The 17062-nt window shown below is 34.7% G+C and overlaps 1 protein-coding gene across 2 annotated transcripts in view; it reads right to left on the minus strand.

Moving 5' to 3' along the window:
* The window catches only part of TRDN (triadin), a 388244-nt gene that overhangs the window by 323909 nt on the left and 47273 nt on the right, over positions 1–17062 (minus strand). For both annotated transcript variants that reach the window (XM_060616557.3, XM_060616555.3), the window contains exon 2: positions 15314–15523. In XM_060616557.3, coding sequence (XP_060472540.3) covers positions 15314–15523 — 210 coding nt within the window. The remainder of the gene's footprint in view (positions 1–15313; positions 15524–17062) is intronic.

Consider the following 17062-nt stretch of genomic DNA (forward strand, 5'->3'; position numbering starts at 1 on the left):
GATATAGTGAATGTTAGGTAATTATTAATTCAATTTTCAGAGCCATTTAACTCAAACATATGGTGGTGCTCCATGAATGCAGGCTGTTATAAATTTTGTTTTGTGATCATTTAGTCACTACATCCTCACAGGCAACCTTGGCAGGGTCTTTGAAAACCAAACACTGCTTTTATCAGGACTTGTGAAAGAACTAGTGATTGCCCCTTACCTCCAAGAAAATATTCACATCTAAATATTTGGATCCAAACTGAGGTAAGGTCTTTTAAAAGTGTCACAAATGCTACCCCAATTAGGAAAAAATCAAATTGTATGTATGTTGATGAGTGTACCTTGCACATACTAGCACCCAAATGAAATTGACTAGGAAATAGACTTCTTTCAAGACAATTATGTAGGACTTACTGTATACAGTATCTTATGTGTAATATAATCGACATAGTGCTGTCATTTATGGGTTTGCTACACAGGTGTTTCTAATTTTGACATGTGAGGAATTCTGTCTGGAAATATATAGTGGTAATTATCCAGACCTAAAAAATTTATAATTTTAAGTGACTGGTTTTTCCATTCTTGTTGCAGATAAGTCCTAGAATACTTTTGTTTCTGTTGGTGAAAATTTGATGAAGAAAAATATTAGCAAATTATGGATCATTTAATATGCTCTGAGTTACATGACAATTCTTGCTTAAAGTACGGTGAAATTACTTAGCCTTTGTTCAAGGTAAACAGAATTCCCTAGAACTTAAGCAGTGCCAAACAGAGCTTCAAATGTATTTCCCATTCCCATGCCACCCCCAAGGATAGGAAGAAGGGAAAAATAAGTAGGAAAAACAAGCAAAAAGATAAAAAAATAAATATATTCCTGCTGTGTCAGTGTGAGCAAAAAGCGATGGTTGTCACCACTGTGTTCATAAGTTTCTTATACACAGAAATGAAAACTGAGAGAATGCAAATTCTTATAAAACATTTTGGATTTGAGGTTTGGCATCATTTATAATAGTCAACAATTTCCTAAGGATATAAGGTTGAAATACTGATTTAATTTAGTTTATTTTTAACCAGAGCACATTTGAAAAGTACTCACAGTGAACTTAAGAGCCCTCTGAGTCTTCAGGCCCTGGAGTTTCCAGCATGGACAACACTAAGTACAGATACTTAAGAAGTAACAAACAACAATATATGCTTTTATATCCACTATTAAGGTCGGTGTCTTCATCAAAGCGATGTTTACTCAAGATATCATACTTTAAAGCATTTTAGGATCAGTCTGAAGTAACTTTCAAACAATTTCTCATGGGTTGGACCATTTACCTTGAACAAATGTGGTTGAACTCAATGATGTCAGGATTCCCACCTTTAATTTTTATCATCTCAATGGAGGGGATTTCAATCTCCTATACTTATTTATATGCCTTTTTTTATCCCATAAGTTTATTGTTTTCTTATTCTGTATTTCATTTCCAATTGAAAGTAAAGCCAATATGAGGAAAATAAGAAAGGAAGGACATCCAAGGAAGTCAAGAATTCAAGAAGTGTTTGACACAGTGCCTTTATTCCTCCATAGTGAATCTCTGAGGTGTATTTATATCCTGCCAATGGAAGTTTGCAAAAGGCACACTAACTGGAATTCCAAATCTTCCCATTATTTTCTCTGGAAAAATTCCTGGAGGACAGCTATATTTTTGTAAGATTGCTTCAGTTCCAGAAACAACACTTGTTATTTTGGTATCCAAGAAGCAAATTTATTGTAAACGGAATAGTGATAATTTGTAGTCCTAAAATAGTTTTTTTAAAATAGCTTTTTTCAAACAAGAAATATTTTGAGAGAGGCTCATTTCTTAATATCTTCTTTTTAAATCCACACATATAGTAGTGGATTTCCCCTAAAGGGCTAATTGGAGTGAACCCGGCTAAATAATAGAGGTTTGGGAGAAGCAAAGGCAAAAATAATAATAAAATGGAGATGTGGAGGCCAATGAAAATTAAATTCAGCTGCAATAGAATAAACTCTGCATTGGATAGCTTTAGTTATAGTATATAATATCATTTCAAGGATCCTTGTATGGACAAAAATGTGGAATTCAAGCTATATCGCAAAATTTCTTTGAAATCGAATATGGAGATTACAATAATTTTTGTATTTATTTAATTAACACCTTGTGATTTAGCAAGAAATACAAATATTAGGACAGCCCATTAGGACTGGATAATTAAGTTATCAAGTACAAGATATTTCTATAGAGCATCTCTCAGATGTGTCTATAAAGAAAAGAATATGAAGGGGATCCTGGGTGGCCCAGTCGGTTGAGCGCCCAACTGCAGCACAGGTCACGATCTTACAGTTCGTGGGTTCGAGTCTCGCATCAGTTTCTGTGTCCACAGCTCAGACCCTGGAGCCTGCTTCAGATTATGTGTCTCCCTCTCTGTCCCTTCCCTGCTTGTGCACTCTCTCTCTCAAAAAATAAATAAACATTAAAAAAGGTTTTTTTAAAAAGAACATGATGAAAGTTCATTTTGCTCTAGTTAAACGTGTGTTTTCACAAATGGGTGATAACCTTGATAATGCCAGACTCAATAATATAGATTTTAAAATTAGGATGTTTAAAAAGTTGTATAATCACCTTCCTTGAATTACATAAATGATGCAACTTCAGAACTAAGTTTCTCTGAGTAATTTTCTTCAAACTAGATTTTTAATGTAGAGACAATATACAGAGGTTGAAATTCCTTTGAACTTGTTATCCTTATCATCGATGAACACTTCCCAAAAATGATGAAATGAAAAATTGGAATCATGAAATTCCCTTGGTACTTCTAATACTAACCTCGCTAGGAGAGGTCTCTACTTATGCAGATGGAGTTGGGATCTGAAGTCAGAAGAGTCACTTGGGATGAAAATATGGACATAAAGTAGAGGGAGTAAGGAAATTCGCAGCCTACAAAGGATGGGATAAAATTCATGAGAACAAAGTGGAAATTGCATCAGTCCTATGACCTCCAAAACTCCCTCTCCAAAGAGAAGAAGCTGTTGCCCTCATCATGCTAAATATGCACCTAGGCGAGGAGTGGACGAAGCTGAAGAAGGATCTGTCAGGAGCTGGAGTTGTTATAGGAGCGGCTGTTGTCCCATGCCAACAAGGTGAGCGCCAAGGTATCAGAACAACATGCATACTTATATTTTAAAGAAAGACATCTAAAATTTTAAATAGGGAAGAATAATTTAAGAGATTTGCAATTTTCATTCTGGCCTCAGAATGAAAAGGGGAAAAAAGGCAAGATTATAGGCAAAACGAAAATACATGGCTAGTGCAACGATCTTGGGGAAACTAAGACAGGGGTTCTTGAGATAAGGCACAGAGTAGAGAACAGAACCAAGAGATTTTTAAAAATTACATGAGTTATTTTTGATAATTGAGTGTTTATGGATGGTGGGGAAAGGGGAAAGCTCACAAGGAGTACCATGTTTCTGACTTAAAAATGTGGAAAATGAACTGGATTTAGAATCTAAGAGGCAAGCCTGGAAAGATATATAAACTAGCTCAGTTAGGAATCTTGGGTTTGCTGTTCCAACTGAATATCCTTATGCATTAGAAAAATTGGAGAGAGAATGAGGTTAAGAACGGGGAAAATGAAAATGCTTATGAGATTAATTTTTCCTTCAAAATAAAAATAGTTTTACTGACTCCCATGGTGGAGTCCTTTAAGTCATTGTCTTAAAACTCATCTTACATGCTTCGATTATTTAGAATTGTGTCACTGCTTTTTTTCCTCTAAATCTTACTATTTAGTCATTTTAGAAGATTGATCCTATTATTAGCTTGAGAACCACATATTAAAGATCAGTAGGCTAAACATGATGACAGTTTGCTTATCACTTTTTGGGTAATGCAAAGTCATTAAAACCGAAGCAATGGAACAAGGTGATATTGTCCAACGGGGACAAGAAGCCAATGATGATGAAGACAGTTACAAATGTCGTAAGATAAGGTTTTAACAAGAAAATGGCTGCCAACAGTTCTAAGGCTGAAAGTTTAACTAAGATGAAGATGTTTAGTGTGCAATTTGTTCATGCTTAAGATCAGTTTGTTTATTTTAATAAACTTAATGTATTCATTAAGAAGTCAAGTATGTATTTAAGACATTTCAGCACAGTGTTAGAATAGTGTCAGAACATTTCTTAATAGAGGGGTTTGGCTAAAGAGACAGAAACAAAAAGGGTTGTATCTAAATAGGCATATTGAAAGTGAGGGAAATTTGTTTTCCCAAGTTAGAAAACCCATAAACACCCATGGAAAAGGAGGGAATAGAGGGGGAAGTTTTGAAGATACAGGAAGGAGATGGCATTTGCATCTAGCAACACTTAGATGTACCAACATTGAAAACACATCTTCATGAAGCTCTTCCCTCTCCTACACACCCAAGCACACACATTCCCTTAAAAGAAATGAGCCCTTTTTAAAAGCCAAAACTTTTTGCAGCAATAACTTGTACTTCCCTATTGAATTAATTAAACAAGGAGACCATTAGACTGAAGTGGTTCTAATGTTTTAGCAGCCAATATAAGCAAACCAAAACCTAAGCCTATAAATGCCCCAAAGTTAAGAAACAAAAACGAACAACCAATAACAGCCAACTAGCCTTTCCCAAATAAGGCAAATGCTTAGCTGTAGCCAATCAAATAATTTCCTTGTTTTGCTTCCATCTCCTCTCTAGAAAAGTCTTTCCCCTAACTCCTGTATGTGCAGCTCTTATAACCACTTTTTGTGTGGTGCTGCCTCATTCAAATTGATTTTTTCTCATTCTTAAAATTTTGAATGTACCTCAGTTTATCTTTCAAGATCCCAGATAAATATATTTTCCCAAACCATTGTCATTTTCTCTCTCCATTCTTCTTTTCTCTTCCTCTCTGTCTCATAATAGTTTCCCTTTCTTCCTCTCTCCTCTCCCTAGGATCTCTGGATACTACCCATAGATTACAATGATCAGGACTTCTCTTGTTTTGTGGGAATCATGTAAAAAATAAAATAAAATAATAAAGGGCAGACACAAAGCTTTTGAAGTACATAAGATTCTAAAAGATAAACCTCATGTGATTCACAATTTTGAAAAAATAAAATACTTGCAGATGTTGGATAGTTAGATGCTTTTAAACCAAAGAAAAACTAGGATCCTGATTTAAAAGCACTTTTGGTGAGCTAATTGTTTTATTGATTGCACAAGGAAATGACTGTCACTTTTCTAATCTACATCTGAATAGTCATAGTGTAGCTCCAATCCTTGCCATTCAACATCTGAGGCATGGGCATTTTCCTTCTGCTTTTTAACATTTTCTCAATTCAAAATTTCCCATACTCATCTTTACTATTAACTGACTTCAGTATTTTAGAAACCTGCACTTGTATGCAACCCTAATGAAATTAAAGACAAGCAACTTTAGTTGAAATTACATGGCTATTTCAATATTTAATAGTTTCATAGAAATTTTTCCAAGTTATTTTCTGCTATTCTTCACCTGTAACTTTTTGATGCAATAAGGAAAATTAGTGAATGCAAATAGATGTACATTTCACCTCTCTTTTCCAATATGACCCCAATCAACCAATTTTTTGCTGGCAAAATTGTGTTGCAAATGTTGAAGCCTGGAATATTTCCAGCCTACTAGAGATAGACCCATGTCAAATAAAGGACATTTTATATTCTGAAACAAAATTGCAAGCAACATCTGGCTTCATTTGCCCATGTCAAGTATCTAAATAAAATAAAAGAATCTTATTATACTTTTATTAATGAGCATGGTGTGGATATTATTATATTAATTGAAATCCCAATTTGCTTTCTTCATTTAAAAAATCATATCTTAAATATCAACACAGTTCTAATGCTACAATATTAATAAATAATGGAAAAGCAAGTTTTCTGCAGATTTACAGATTTCCAAAGATTTGTTTCCAAGCTAACATTCAGTGGCATTAATTTGCTGGTAGCATAAGAATAGTTGAAATGTCACAGTACTCCAATTGGGTGACTTACTTGGATCATTATATTACAAACTTAACAGACCAGTGGAGAAAAGAGTTATTAGATTTGGGATTAATACAGCAATTAGCATATCTGGAATAATTACTTCATAAACGTGTTTGGTCAGTCAAGGTTTAGTTTTGGAAACTCTCAACTGTATTATGTAGTCTCTTTAGCTATTCTATTGCTCAGTGTTAGCTGAGTAAATAATTTTGAAGTTCTTTTTACCACATTAAAATGTAGTATGTAGTGCCATGAATTATGCGCTTACTATGTCATATAAGAGTAACAAACCATTTCAGAATGACTAGAACATTTACTCAATGTTAAAATAAAATAGAGTGCTTAAATCATCGGATTTCTTTAGTGTAATTGCTGGAATCTATGTATATTCACATGATATTTAAAAATTGGAAATCAAGTAGTCAATTCGTCTTTTTGAAATACGCCCATTCATCTTTTTGAAACATTGAAATATGCTTAAGGTCATGAAGAATAAATTAAAATGATACTAACTACAATTTATCTAACTATGTGTGCCATTCAAAATTCCAAGTGTTTTGTATGTATTAACTCATTCAGTGTTCACAGAACCATATGAATCTGTACTATTATTACCTATGGAGAATGAAACTGAGGCACAGAGAAGTAAATTTCCCAAGATTGCACAGCTACTGATTGGTAGAGTCAGGATTCTAATCCAAAATTCTAGCCCCCAGAGCCTGCATTCAGCTACTGTGGTTCTGGTCTTGAAGTCCATGTGTTCTTTTGTTATTATTGTTTTGTTCCTTTGTTTATTTTTTTCTGTTTTTAAGTTTCTTTGTTTGCTTGGCAGATATGCTTAGCAAATAACTTCTGTTTAGATCACACAAATTTTATTGAACAATATGTGTCAGTCAGTAGACAGGGCAACAGTATTATTAAGATGAATAAGACAATCCTTACCTTTTAGATGCTTAAAGTCCAATCAAGGAAATAGAGGTTTACAAAATATTTTAATTGCTAATACTAATATTATCAGAATCATCATAAACTAATATTTCATGAAGAAATACTATGCTCATTACTCAGCATTCAGAGTATAAAAAATGCTACTACCTTTTCCGTTATTTATTTACTTATTTATTCATTCATTCTTTCACCTCAACATTCATTCAAATATTTATTGCATTCATACTTTGTGCACTTCTAAGCACTTGAAAAATTAAATGAAATAAAGCCATTTCTTTACAAACCTAACAGCTCAATGGAGAAGAGAGATTTTAAGTAAATAATCACACCCAATTAAATATATAATATGTAAATTGCAAATATACACTATGAGTGAAGAGTAAATAATATAATGAGGAATTATGATAAAGTCACTTGATTTACATTGAAAGTTCAGGAAAGGTTTTTCTAAGAAAGTGAATTTAATCAGAGCACTGAAAGATGCTAATAGTGAATTCATCAAAAAGGTGAATATTAACAGATGGTATGATTCATAATTGTATCCATCTATATGGGTAAATTTATAATAAATCTAACATAAAGCCTCATTTGGTAAGGTTCAAATGAGTGGTATAGAACACTGGTATCAAACTTTTAGATTTTTTTTTTTTTACCTTGAAATACACCACCAGCGAAAACCTGGAACCCAACATTAAATTGCCAACCTTTTATTTTATAGAAGAATGCCATTTAAAAACAGTGACAGAAATAATGTCTGTCATTATCATCATTTCGAAAGAGAATTTTAAGTCCAAAAATGTAGGAACAATGAAATTAAGGACCCTTCTTTAAAACAAATAAATTTTGCTTTATCTTTTCCCTCATTTCATGAAAAATCGACACACTTTGATTAGGATCTGGAAAACATTGGACTATGGAAATTTATGCTTCCTTGAGGTATTTATAAGCAGACTGGATGTGGGTAATGAGATGTGTCCATTTAGATGTAGTGACCAAGAAGACCAAATGGGCCTGGGACATTGAACAGAAAAGTGATAATCAAAATAAGACTTGAATCAGAATCAGAAGCTCACAAAATGCCAACTATACTTGAAAAGTCAGTGCACATGAGAACTGATAAGTCTAAAATGTTGCATTTAATTGTCTCAGTTTTTCAAGTCTCCTAAAATGTGAGAACATATTCATATACAGACAGTCACACAGACATCTCTATACACACACACATAAATATACATATATACATAACTATTAAATGTTAAATTTATACATTCTGATTGGCTATGGGTCTTCCCTGAATCATTTTACTCCTCTAAACTCACAGCCTGACAAACAGTGCACCTGCTTAACTGGGCTAAGTGCCAGGAAAAAAAAAAAACAGGGAAATTAATTTCCAAGAGCAGTAGATAAATGGCACACCTCATTAGAAAATCTATTTAAAAGGCACATCAGGAGATGTCTGCAAGACTTTCATAAGAAATTGATGCTTCCTACCATCATGTCCTTGCTGGCTTTCTTCTCAGATTACTGATCTTACTTCCCAGTAATAAGATTCAAATTCAAGTTATGCTTAATGAGTGCCTTGTATGTGCCAAGCACGTATGTTTTACATGGATTATTTTATCTAATTTTTACAAAATTGTTTTGAAATAAGTATGTGGAATGCATGCAAAAATTACCAAATGTGCTTCTTTGAGACCTCTGGGTATAGCCATAGAATGATTTTTCCCTCTTATGGAGGAGGATGCTAATAAATTATAACCCTTGTTCTTAGGCAAGAAAAGCCACAAGTTACTACAATTTATTCCTGTACCTTCTGACCTAGAGGGAAATCATTATTATCCAAGAGCGCCTAAGTTTGCAATAATCTCTTTAGAAATCCTAGTTTTTGCATTTATTGTTTAGAGAGAAAAGTGTTCCCTTTATAAATAACGCAAACAAGTTTGTAAGGAATTTCAATCAAAGCCCACAAATTTTGATCCTGAAAGAGTTACTAAGTCATCAGGGCACTCCTCTGTTTTCTGGAAGAACTTGCTGGCTGTGTCTGCAGAAGCTTGGGGGCAAGGCATCCAGCAGCCTTTGTGACCCTCTAGACTCAATTAATAAGAAAGCAATGTTGCCCTGCACTAACCAACCCTTCCCAGACCCCCATCTTTGTTTTTCTGAAGACTTTCATCTTCTGGAAGAAAAGTAGAGGCAAGATGAATAGTATCTGGCTGATCAGACATCTTGGTTTGTGTCTGTTGCCCTGAGACAAATATTAACAGCTCTCCATTTCACTCTCACAAGTGTCCTGTTTTGGATGATAAATTATACAGTCATCCTATGTGGTGGCTTTGTATGCTCTTAAATCACTAAATTGGAATGACATTTCCCAGCATTGCCTTACGTGTAAGGTCCAGGTAACAGTTGGGCACAAGAGAAATTTGCATGAGCTTTAGAAGGCAAAAAAGAAGTAATAACCATTGCTTATTTTCTGAAGGTTGGTGTAGGGCAGGTGCTGTTGCAGCTCAAGCACATTATCACTGATATGCTGGCTGACCTTGACATGTGGCAGCAGCCGGCAGCATGCTCTCAGTTCCCCCTGGACCGCCTCCTCCAGCATCTCCAAATCTTGGCCAGGCGCTTGTGCAGTTCCGTAGTGGAAGGCACCAATTTATCTTGCAGCTCACCCACATCATCGTAATTTGAGGTGGTCAAAGTCAAATGAGGGCTCTAGTTTGTCCTTGTCAGTTCCAGTTTGTCCTCAGTCTCCCCTATGCTATTTCCATCTGCCCTTTCCAATGACAGGGTTCAGGACATGCTACCCCAAATATGGCACCTTGGCATATTAAATATTTTCAGCTGAAAGAATTTGAGAAATGACATTGTGCAAAAAGGACTTGCTGATATTCCTCTGAAGCAGGCCATAAAACTCTCATGACAAAGGTGTCCTCCCTAAACCCAGAGGAAGGGAATATCCTTATTTCCAAGATGCTCAGAGCGATGTGAATGAACAGCCCTTGCTGTTTCCCTCAATTTACGACACTTAGCTCCTACTCTTTTTATTCTGTCACATTTTTCCACCACTTTCCACTTTTCATCAAACCTAGCATAAAAATGCTCAGGCTTAACTACTTCTTAAGGTCTTCCTTTCTTTATGAAGGCTCTTGTGTCTCATAAAACTTACATTAAACAAGATATTTTTCCTTTGCTATACCAACTTCCACTCTACTGACTCATGACCTAGTGCCCGATACATTGCAATAGCCTTACCTAGACTGCTGATCAGCTCCCATGAATGCATGAGCTTTACACTAAATCTTCTGTTCTGTGTCACTCATAATGATTCTACTCTGATCAAAACCTGTGACAGATACATCATATTATTTTTGGATAGTATTAGGACTTTATATTTAGGAAGAAATGAAAGGTAGGTGAAATATCCTTTCTAGTATCTGGTTTTTTGTTTGCTTTTTTGATGTCCTAAAATTTATCTCATTTGATAAGAGCAAGCAAAGTCACACATTTTGCAGACCAGAAAGAAAAGTGCTATTTCCATCTGACAGACAAGGAAACATAAGTTCCTAGTCATGTTAGCTTATAGGTCACAGAGTTGTAGAGTGAACTCAAGTCTTCCGAAAGAGGCACATAAAAGTCAGTTCCACATATCCCTCACCAGTACGTTATTTGGGTAAATCAAACCAAATTCAGAAAATAAGGAATTTCGAAGATTGGCCTAAAGGAGAATCATTCTTCTCAATCCAGTATAGTATTTGCTTATGAAAATAGATTTTCATTTCTCTAAGAACAATTTTTAATGCCTTAAAAGCATTTACTTACTTTTCTAAAATGCCAGAGAGTAATTCAGAGCCCAGAGACAGTTATCCTGTCTGCCCTTCAGTTATTTCCAATATGCTTTCTTTTATCACCAGCCTTGTTTTTTAAACATTAATGATACAAATTTCAAAAACATTATCTATTACAAAAGACTCATCATCGTAATATTAATCCTTAGTAAATGTTTGAAATGTATCAATTAAAAATAGCATTGCAACATAGGAATACCATTTACATTTGACACTCTTATTAAAGAAAACAATTTTTTTCTGTGAATAATCTACATTAAAAAGACAGGCTAGAATTCACTAAATGGAGAAAAGAAATAAAAATTTTAATATGAGTGCATATATCTCATGCAACTAATGGTCACTATGAGTTACAAGTTTTATGCTATAATTATACAGACTTTGAACTTATATTATTTTGGTTTCAGAAAAAGCACATTCAAATTTTAATTAGCAAAAAGTATTTGAACTTTTTATTTGAAGAATGTATATATTTTTTCTTTAGAATCTTAACTCTGTGATTATTTATTTTTCATTTCAAATTCATTAGAGACTATTTATCTTCCTAGATGTGGTCTTGTGATGACAGTCACCCCAATACATCATCTTTCTCTTTGCACCTGTGGTAATTACAATAACATTTTGTCAGCTAGAGTATTGGATGGCATTTCCTTATATCTAAGCATTTGTCTAAAGATGTATAGCCTGGCAATATAATTTTCTGAGAGTGGAATATGGGGTAACCAGCCTTCAAATTGGCCCCCAACGATCATTGCCTGCTGGTATTCATACCATTTTGTAGTTAGTCTCTTAGGACAATACATAGGGCTGACGTGTGAAACCAAAAGGACTTTGCAGAAATGATGGTATGTGATTTTCAAGTCTAGGTCATAAGAGGCTTTGTGGATTCTGCCATGCTCTCTCTTGGATCTGAGGGAAGTCAGTTGCCACGACGTGAAGACACATCAGCATTAACCTGACAGCAAAATGAGTGCGACAACTTGCCAGTGGTTCCACTATCCAAGAAAATCTTTAGATGTCTGCAGCCCCAGTCAATGTCTTTATTGCAAACTCAAAATATACCCTAAGCCAACAACCACCCAGCTAAGCCATTCCCAAACTCCTGGCCTGCAGAAACTGATTGAGATAATAAATGTTTATTATTGTTTTGAACCACTTATTGTTTTTAAGTTTATTTATTTATTTTTGAGAAAGAGAGAGAGAGAGCAGAGGAGGTGCAGTGAGAGAGAGAGAGAGAGAGAGAGAGAGAGAAAATCCCAAGCAGGCTGCACACTGTCAGCCCAGAGCCCAACTCAGGGCTTGAACTCACAAACCAGGAGATCATTACCTGAGACAAAATCAAGAGTCAGATATTAACCAACTCAGATGCTTAACCAAATGAGCCACCCAGGCATCTCTAAACCACTTATTTTTGAGGTAATTTATTATATAGCATAGATGACCATTATAAAATATGACAAGTAACATTGCATCTTATAAACATATTTTATTATTTTTTCCTTCTGATTTTATTAAATGTATTCACTAATTTTTAGAGTTGCTCAAAAACTGGATGAAATAAAAAATGTATGATGTATTTTTTTTCTTCATAATGTAAGAAATTGTTTCAAAATCAAAATGTCAACACTATGTATCCTTTAGGAAATGGATACCAGAAAATCTACTATATGACAGGCACTCACATACAGGGATGAATATGACAGTCCCTTCCTTGGATACGTTTATGTTTCTGAGTTAGATAGACAAGCAAAAATATATTTATAATACAGTGTGCTAACTGCTGTTAATACAGTTGCCCATAAGGTAGTAAGGGAATGAAAGCACAGTACAGTGATTTTTTCTTAGGAAATCTGAGAGTGTTTCACCAAAAAAGGGAGTAGCTCTTAAGCATGAATTCATCCTTCAAGAAAATGGAGGAATGGGTACCAACTAGTTAAATTAATCAATACAGTGCTTGTGATAAAGCAGGTTTTGTTTTAAGCACTTCAAACATATTCACTTATATAATTCTCTTAACAACTTAATTACACAGGTACTATTATAGACCCCACTTTATAGATGAGGAAACTGAGGCAAAGAGAGGCTGAATGATTTTTCCAATATTACACAGCTAGGAAGTTATAAGACCTAGGGAAATCCAGCACCAGAATTCACATCTTTAACCACTTTACTACAATTTCTGCACTACTGGGGGTTGGGAGGCAGGAGAATGGAATGAACGGAAGCAGGGAAGAGTGAGAATATATGTGTCCTAGGAAAAGAATGCAGGGAAGAACAATAGTAACTATGGCTGGAAAATAGATTGCATGACCTGAATTACAAGATGAAAATAAAGAGGTAGGCCAAGGACTTGAATTTCACGGCAAAGAGTTTATACTTGGGCAATAGGAAATACTTCGCCAAAGTTATGTTTTATGAAGATACCTTTGGTGCAATGTCAAAGGGAAGATACTGGGTGAGGAAGACAAGGAGAAATTGCGTTTGTCTCCTCAACAGAGAATCAAGGTCGGAAATGCGATAATGGAGACAGTGGTAACCAAGAGAAGGGAGGGAGTTCATGAGACAGGAGAGTTAGTAGTCAGCATCCAGCATAGTGATTGATCGGGTATCCAGCAGATTTAAAAGATGACTTCAGACTTCTTTTTGTGGGGAATGGATAGATGGTTAGGTCACTAATAAATACAGGAAATGGGGGAGAGGAGGCCTCACATAGAAGATGTGCCTAATAAACACTCCTTGAAAGAAGAAATGAAGTAGCAGTAATACAGAGGCTATTTTTTTTTCCCTGTGAGATGAAATGCCAGTAACATAGGCATTATCCATAACACCTAATTAGAGTAATCCAAGGAAACTCTACCATAGATTGTGTGTCTTACACTTAAGTAATCTAATCTGAAAGTCTAATTATAGGTAGCTGCTCATTTTATAAAATAATTTAAAACAAATTCCTTGCAACAGTTATTTCTGTAGTGTACTTAATAAATTATTAACTTAACAAATATGAGATTTACATGTAATTCTTAAGATATATCTATTGGAACTATATTTTATGACCATATTTGTTTCTAAAATGTAAGTGAATGATATTCTAGAAAAGGAAAGAATAGATGAAATATCACAGTTGATAGAGGCTCAAGGGAAATGAAATTACCTAGAGTGGTATAACCAAGATTTTCACTTAAAATTCTAGGTCATAATTTTGTATTATAGGCATTTCAATTGTATATTCTTTTAAGAGCCTACATTATACAATATACCAAAATTATAGCTTATTTAAAGCAAAGGTTCACAGTTCTGCATTAATAGTGTTTTTCTTTGATTGACATCATAGGACTTATCTCTACCTATTAAATAATGCTCATTTTAGGGCAGCTATCAATGGTACTGCAGGAAAAATCATCTCAAGCACACTGCCATGTAAATAAACCCAAATGATAGTTTTATGACTTTGCAATATTTATACTTACATTTCTTTTAACATAGCCATTGCCTGGCACATATAGTAGGTTCTTGATAAATAATTGCTGAATGAGTAAAATGCCATAGTAAGAAGTAGGGGAATCCCTGACTATACAGAATGCAATTTACAGTATTTATAATTTCTGGTTCCTACTGATTTCTATTCCCGCTGGAGAAAGAAAATGGAAAGTGGGGGTTGGGGGGTGAATGGTGCAAATATGAAAGAGCACATTAAGAGCTTAATGAAATGTTTTTGCTTGTGGTCAAAAGTGATATGCATAAATTCATTCATCTATTTATTTAAAATTTATTGTATACCCGACTGAGTCCCTCCCTCAAGGAACTCACAGTCAATAGAGCATGTCAGATGTGGAAATAGACAAATATAATTTTTAAGTGTCAAAATACCTTGAACAAAGAGACAGAATGTATTCTCAAAGACTGAATAGACCATAATGAAAATCTGTCTTTCCTCACATGTGTTATTCCTGTTTTACTCCAAATCCGTAAGAACACATGGGCACTCAAGATGTAGTATCTCATTACAAGTAATTATAAGAAAATCCTTTTAACACTCTTTATTTTCAGGAACTCAAAATAGGATGTTTTGATGGGAGGAGCAAAGAAAATGTCTGGGAAGAAAGCTTGGAGCCAGATGGTAGAGGGACTTAAAAATGCTTCACACAATTTTCCACTTGTCCAAAAGTTTTTTCCTTGGTTTGGTACTGTTTTAAATTGATAAAGTCTCATTTCCCAAACCAAATCTCCACCAAACTTTTTAATCAGTTATCTTCATAGAACTGTAATGTTTGGCTTTCGGTCAGCATTACAAATATGGAAATATATTTCATTCGAAATCACTGAACAATAGACAAAGAAGGATCAAAGGAAATGGTGACAAAGAAACTAGAAGTAGTTGGCATTCAAGCACATTTGAGAGGTGCTTTATTTCTCACACTACGACATGATGAAGAGAAACAAAGACAGTGGGGGAGAACATAGTTTCTATTCATCTGAAACCCACATTTCATGACTCTTACCTGAAAAGTTTTTGTAATCCACTAGGTCAAACATAACGACAGCAACAGCTGACCATGTGATTATCAGAGCAATGACCAGAAGCCAGGCTGCTGGGGAGCTGAATGTTGTCACTATGTCTTCTGTGACTGTCCTCTTCAGAACTTTCCCAGGGGATTTGGGCACAGATCCATTTTTGCTGTCTATCACTGTGGTGGTAGTAGACGCATTTCCTAATCAAACATTCAGAAAGGAGAATTACAATTTAGAACTTCATGTCAAATGTTAATAACCAAAAACCCCCACAGATTATAGAAGTATATTTAAGTTGTCTGTACCATTTTCTATATAGCAAAGCATACCTCTTTAGTGGCAGGGACACATCTCCTGCCCACTACCCCAGTATTTACCCTCCACTCTGAAATCCACATGCCCTTGTGATTAGCACTCTTCCACTTCCTAAGCGCTGCAAATAATACCATCGGAGCCACAAACTTTGTCATCACCTTTAATCATGTTTATTTCTCCCTTACCACCTCCTATATCCACTACCATCAAAGGCAATCCGTTTGTTTGTCAAGTTGTTTTTTAATACCTTTTTCCTTTATTCAAGTTCATATGTCAGTTCTGAATGTAAGCAAAAATATCTCCTCTGGGTGGTGGTGGGGGGGGAGCAAAGTCAATGATAAAGTAGCACAAATGGATAAAATCCTTTTTGGATATCCTGGCTTAATTGTATAACTGGCTGTTCTATTGAGGCCATTCATTTTTATTTGTGAAGGGTCACAGAAGATTTAAGAGAAAATCTTGTTATATGCATTAACTTTTTTATTTCTGCTTTCAAAATCTACATGTTTATGGGAGAAAATTCAAAAAATATTTTAAAAATAGGAAAATAAATAGATAAATAATTATTTGTGATCTCACCACTCAGAGACAACTGTTAACATATCGCGCTGTTTACACCTACTTTTCTATACATACATGTAAATATATAAATATGCTGTATTTGATTTGAAAAGTCATCATCACATTCTGTTTTCCACTAGGCAATATATAATAGGCATGTTCTCCTGCCGTATGTATTCCATAAAATATCACTTAAGTGGCTGCATGGCATGTCATTTTGTGGATATGCATAATTAAGTCAAAAAGTTTTCTACCTTGGGACATGGCAAAAGTTTTCTTAGCACACATTCATAATTTTTATGTTCAGAAAATTTCCTAAACTTAGAATTTCTGGTACAAACAGTATTCTCACTTTTATATCTTTTGAGAATATACATATGTATTTGAAAATTTGTATGTTTGTTTTTGAAGTTTATTTATTAATTTTGAGAGAGACAGCATGAGTCAGGGAGGGGTAGAGGCAGAGGGAAAGAGAGAGAATCCCAAGTAGGCTCCACACTGACAGCACAGAGCCCGATGAGTGGCTCAAACCCATGAAGCCATGGGATCATGACCTGAACTGAAACCAAGAGTCAAATGCTTAACCGACTAAGCTACCCAGGCACCCCAGAAAATTAATATATTTTTGAAAATGTACATGCCAGCAGTCTCTGTTTTCTTATCTTTGACAATACTGGGTATTACCAGTGTTAAAACTATTTTCAATCACGTAGGAGGAAAGTTCTGCTTCATTTGTAGTTCTTCGATTACTAGCAATAAGCTTTTTGTATGTTTATTTTCCCTTTATATTTTTATCTTTTGAAATTTTTTGCTCACTTATCCATAAACCTCCATTGAGTGTTTTAAAGAACTGTATACACATT

This window comes from Panthera onca, chromosome B2 (assembly GCF_046562875.1).
Source record: "Panthera onca isolate mPanOnc1 chromosome B2, mPanOnc1 haplotype 2, whole genome shotgun sequence".
Classification (NCBI taxonomy): Eukaryota; Metazoa; Chordata; class Mammalia; order Carnivora; family Felidae; genus Panthera; species Panthera onca.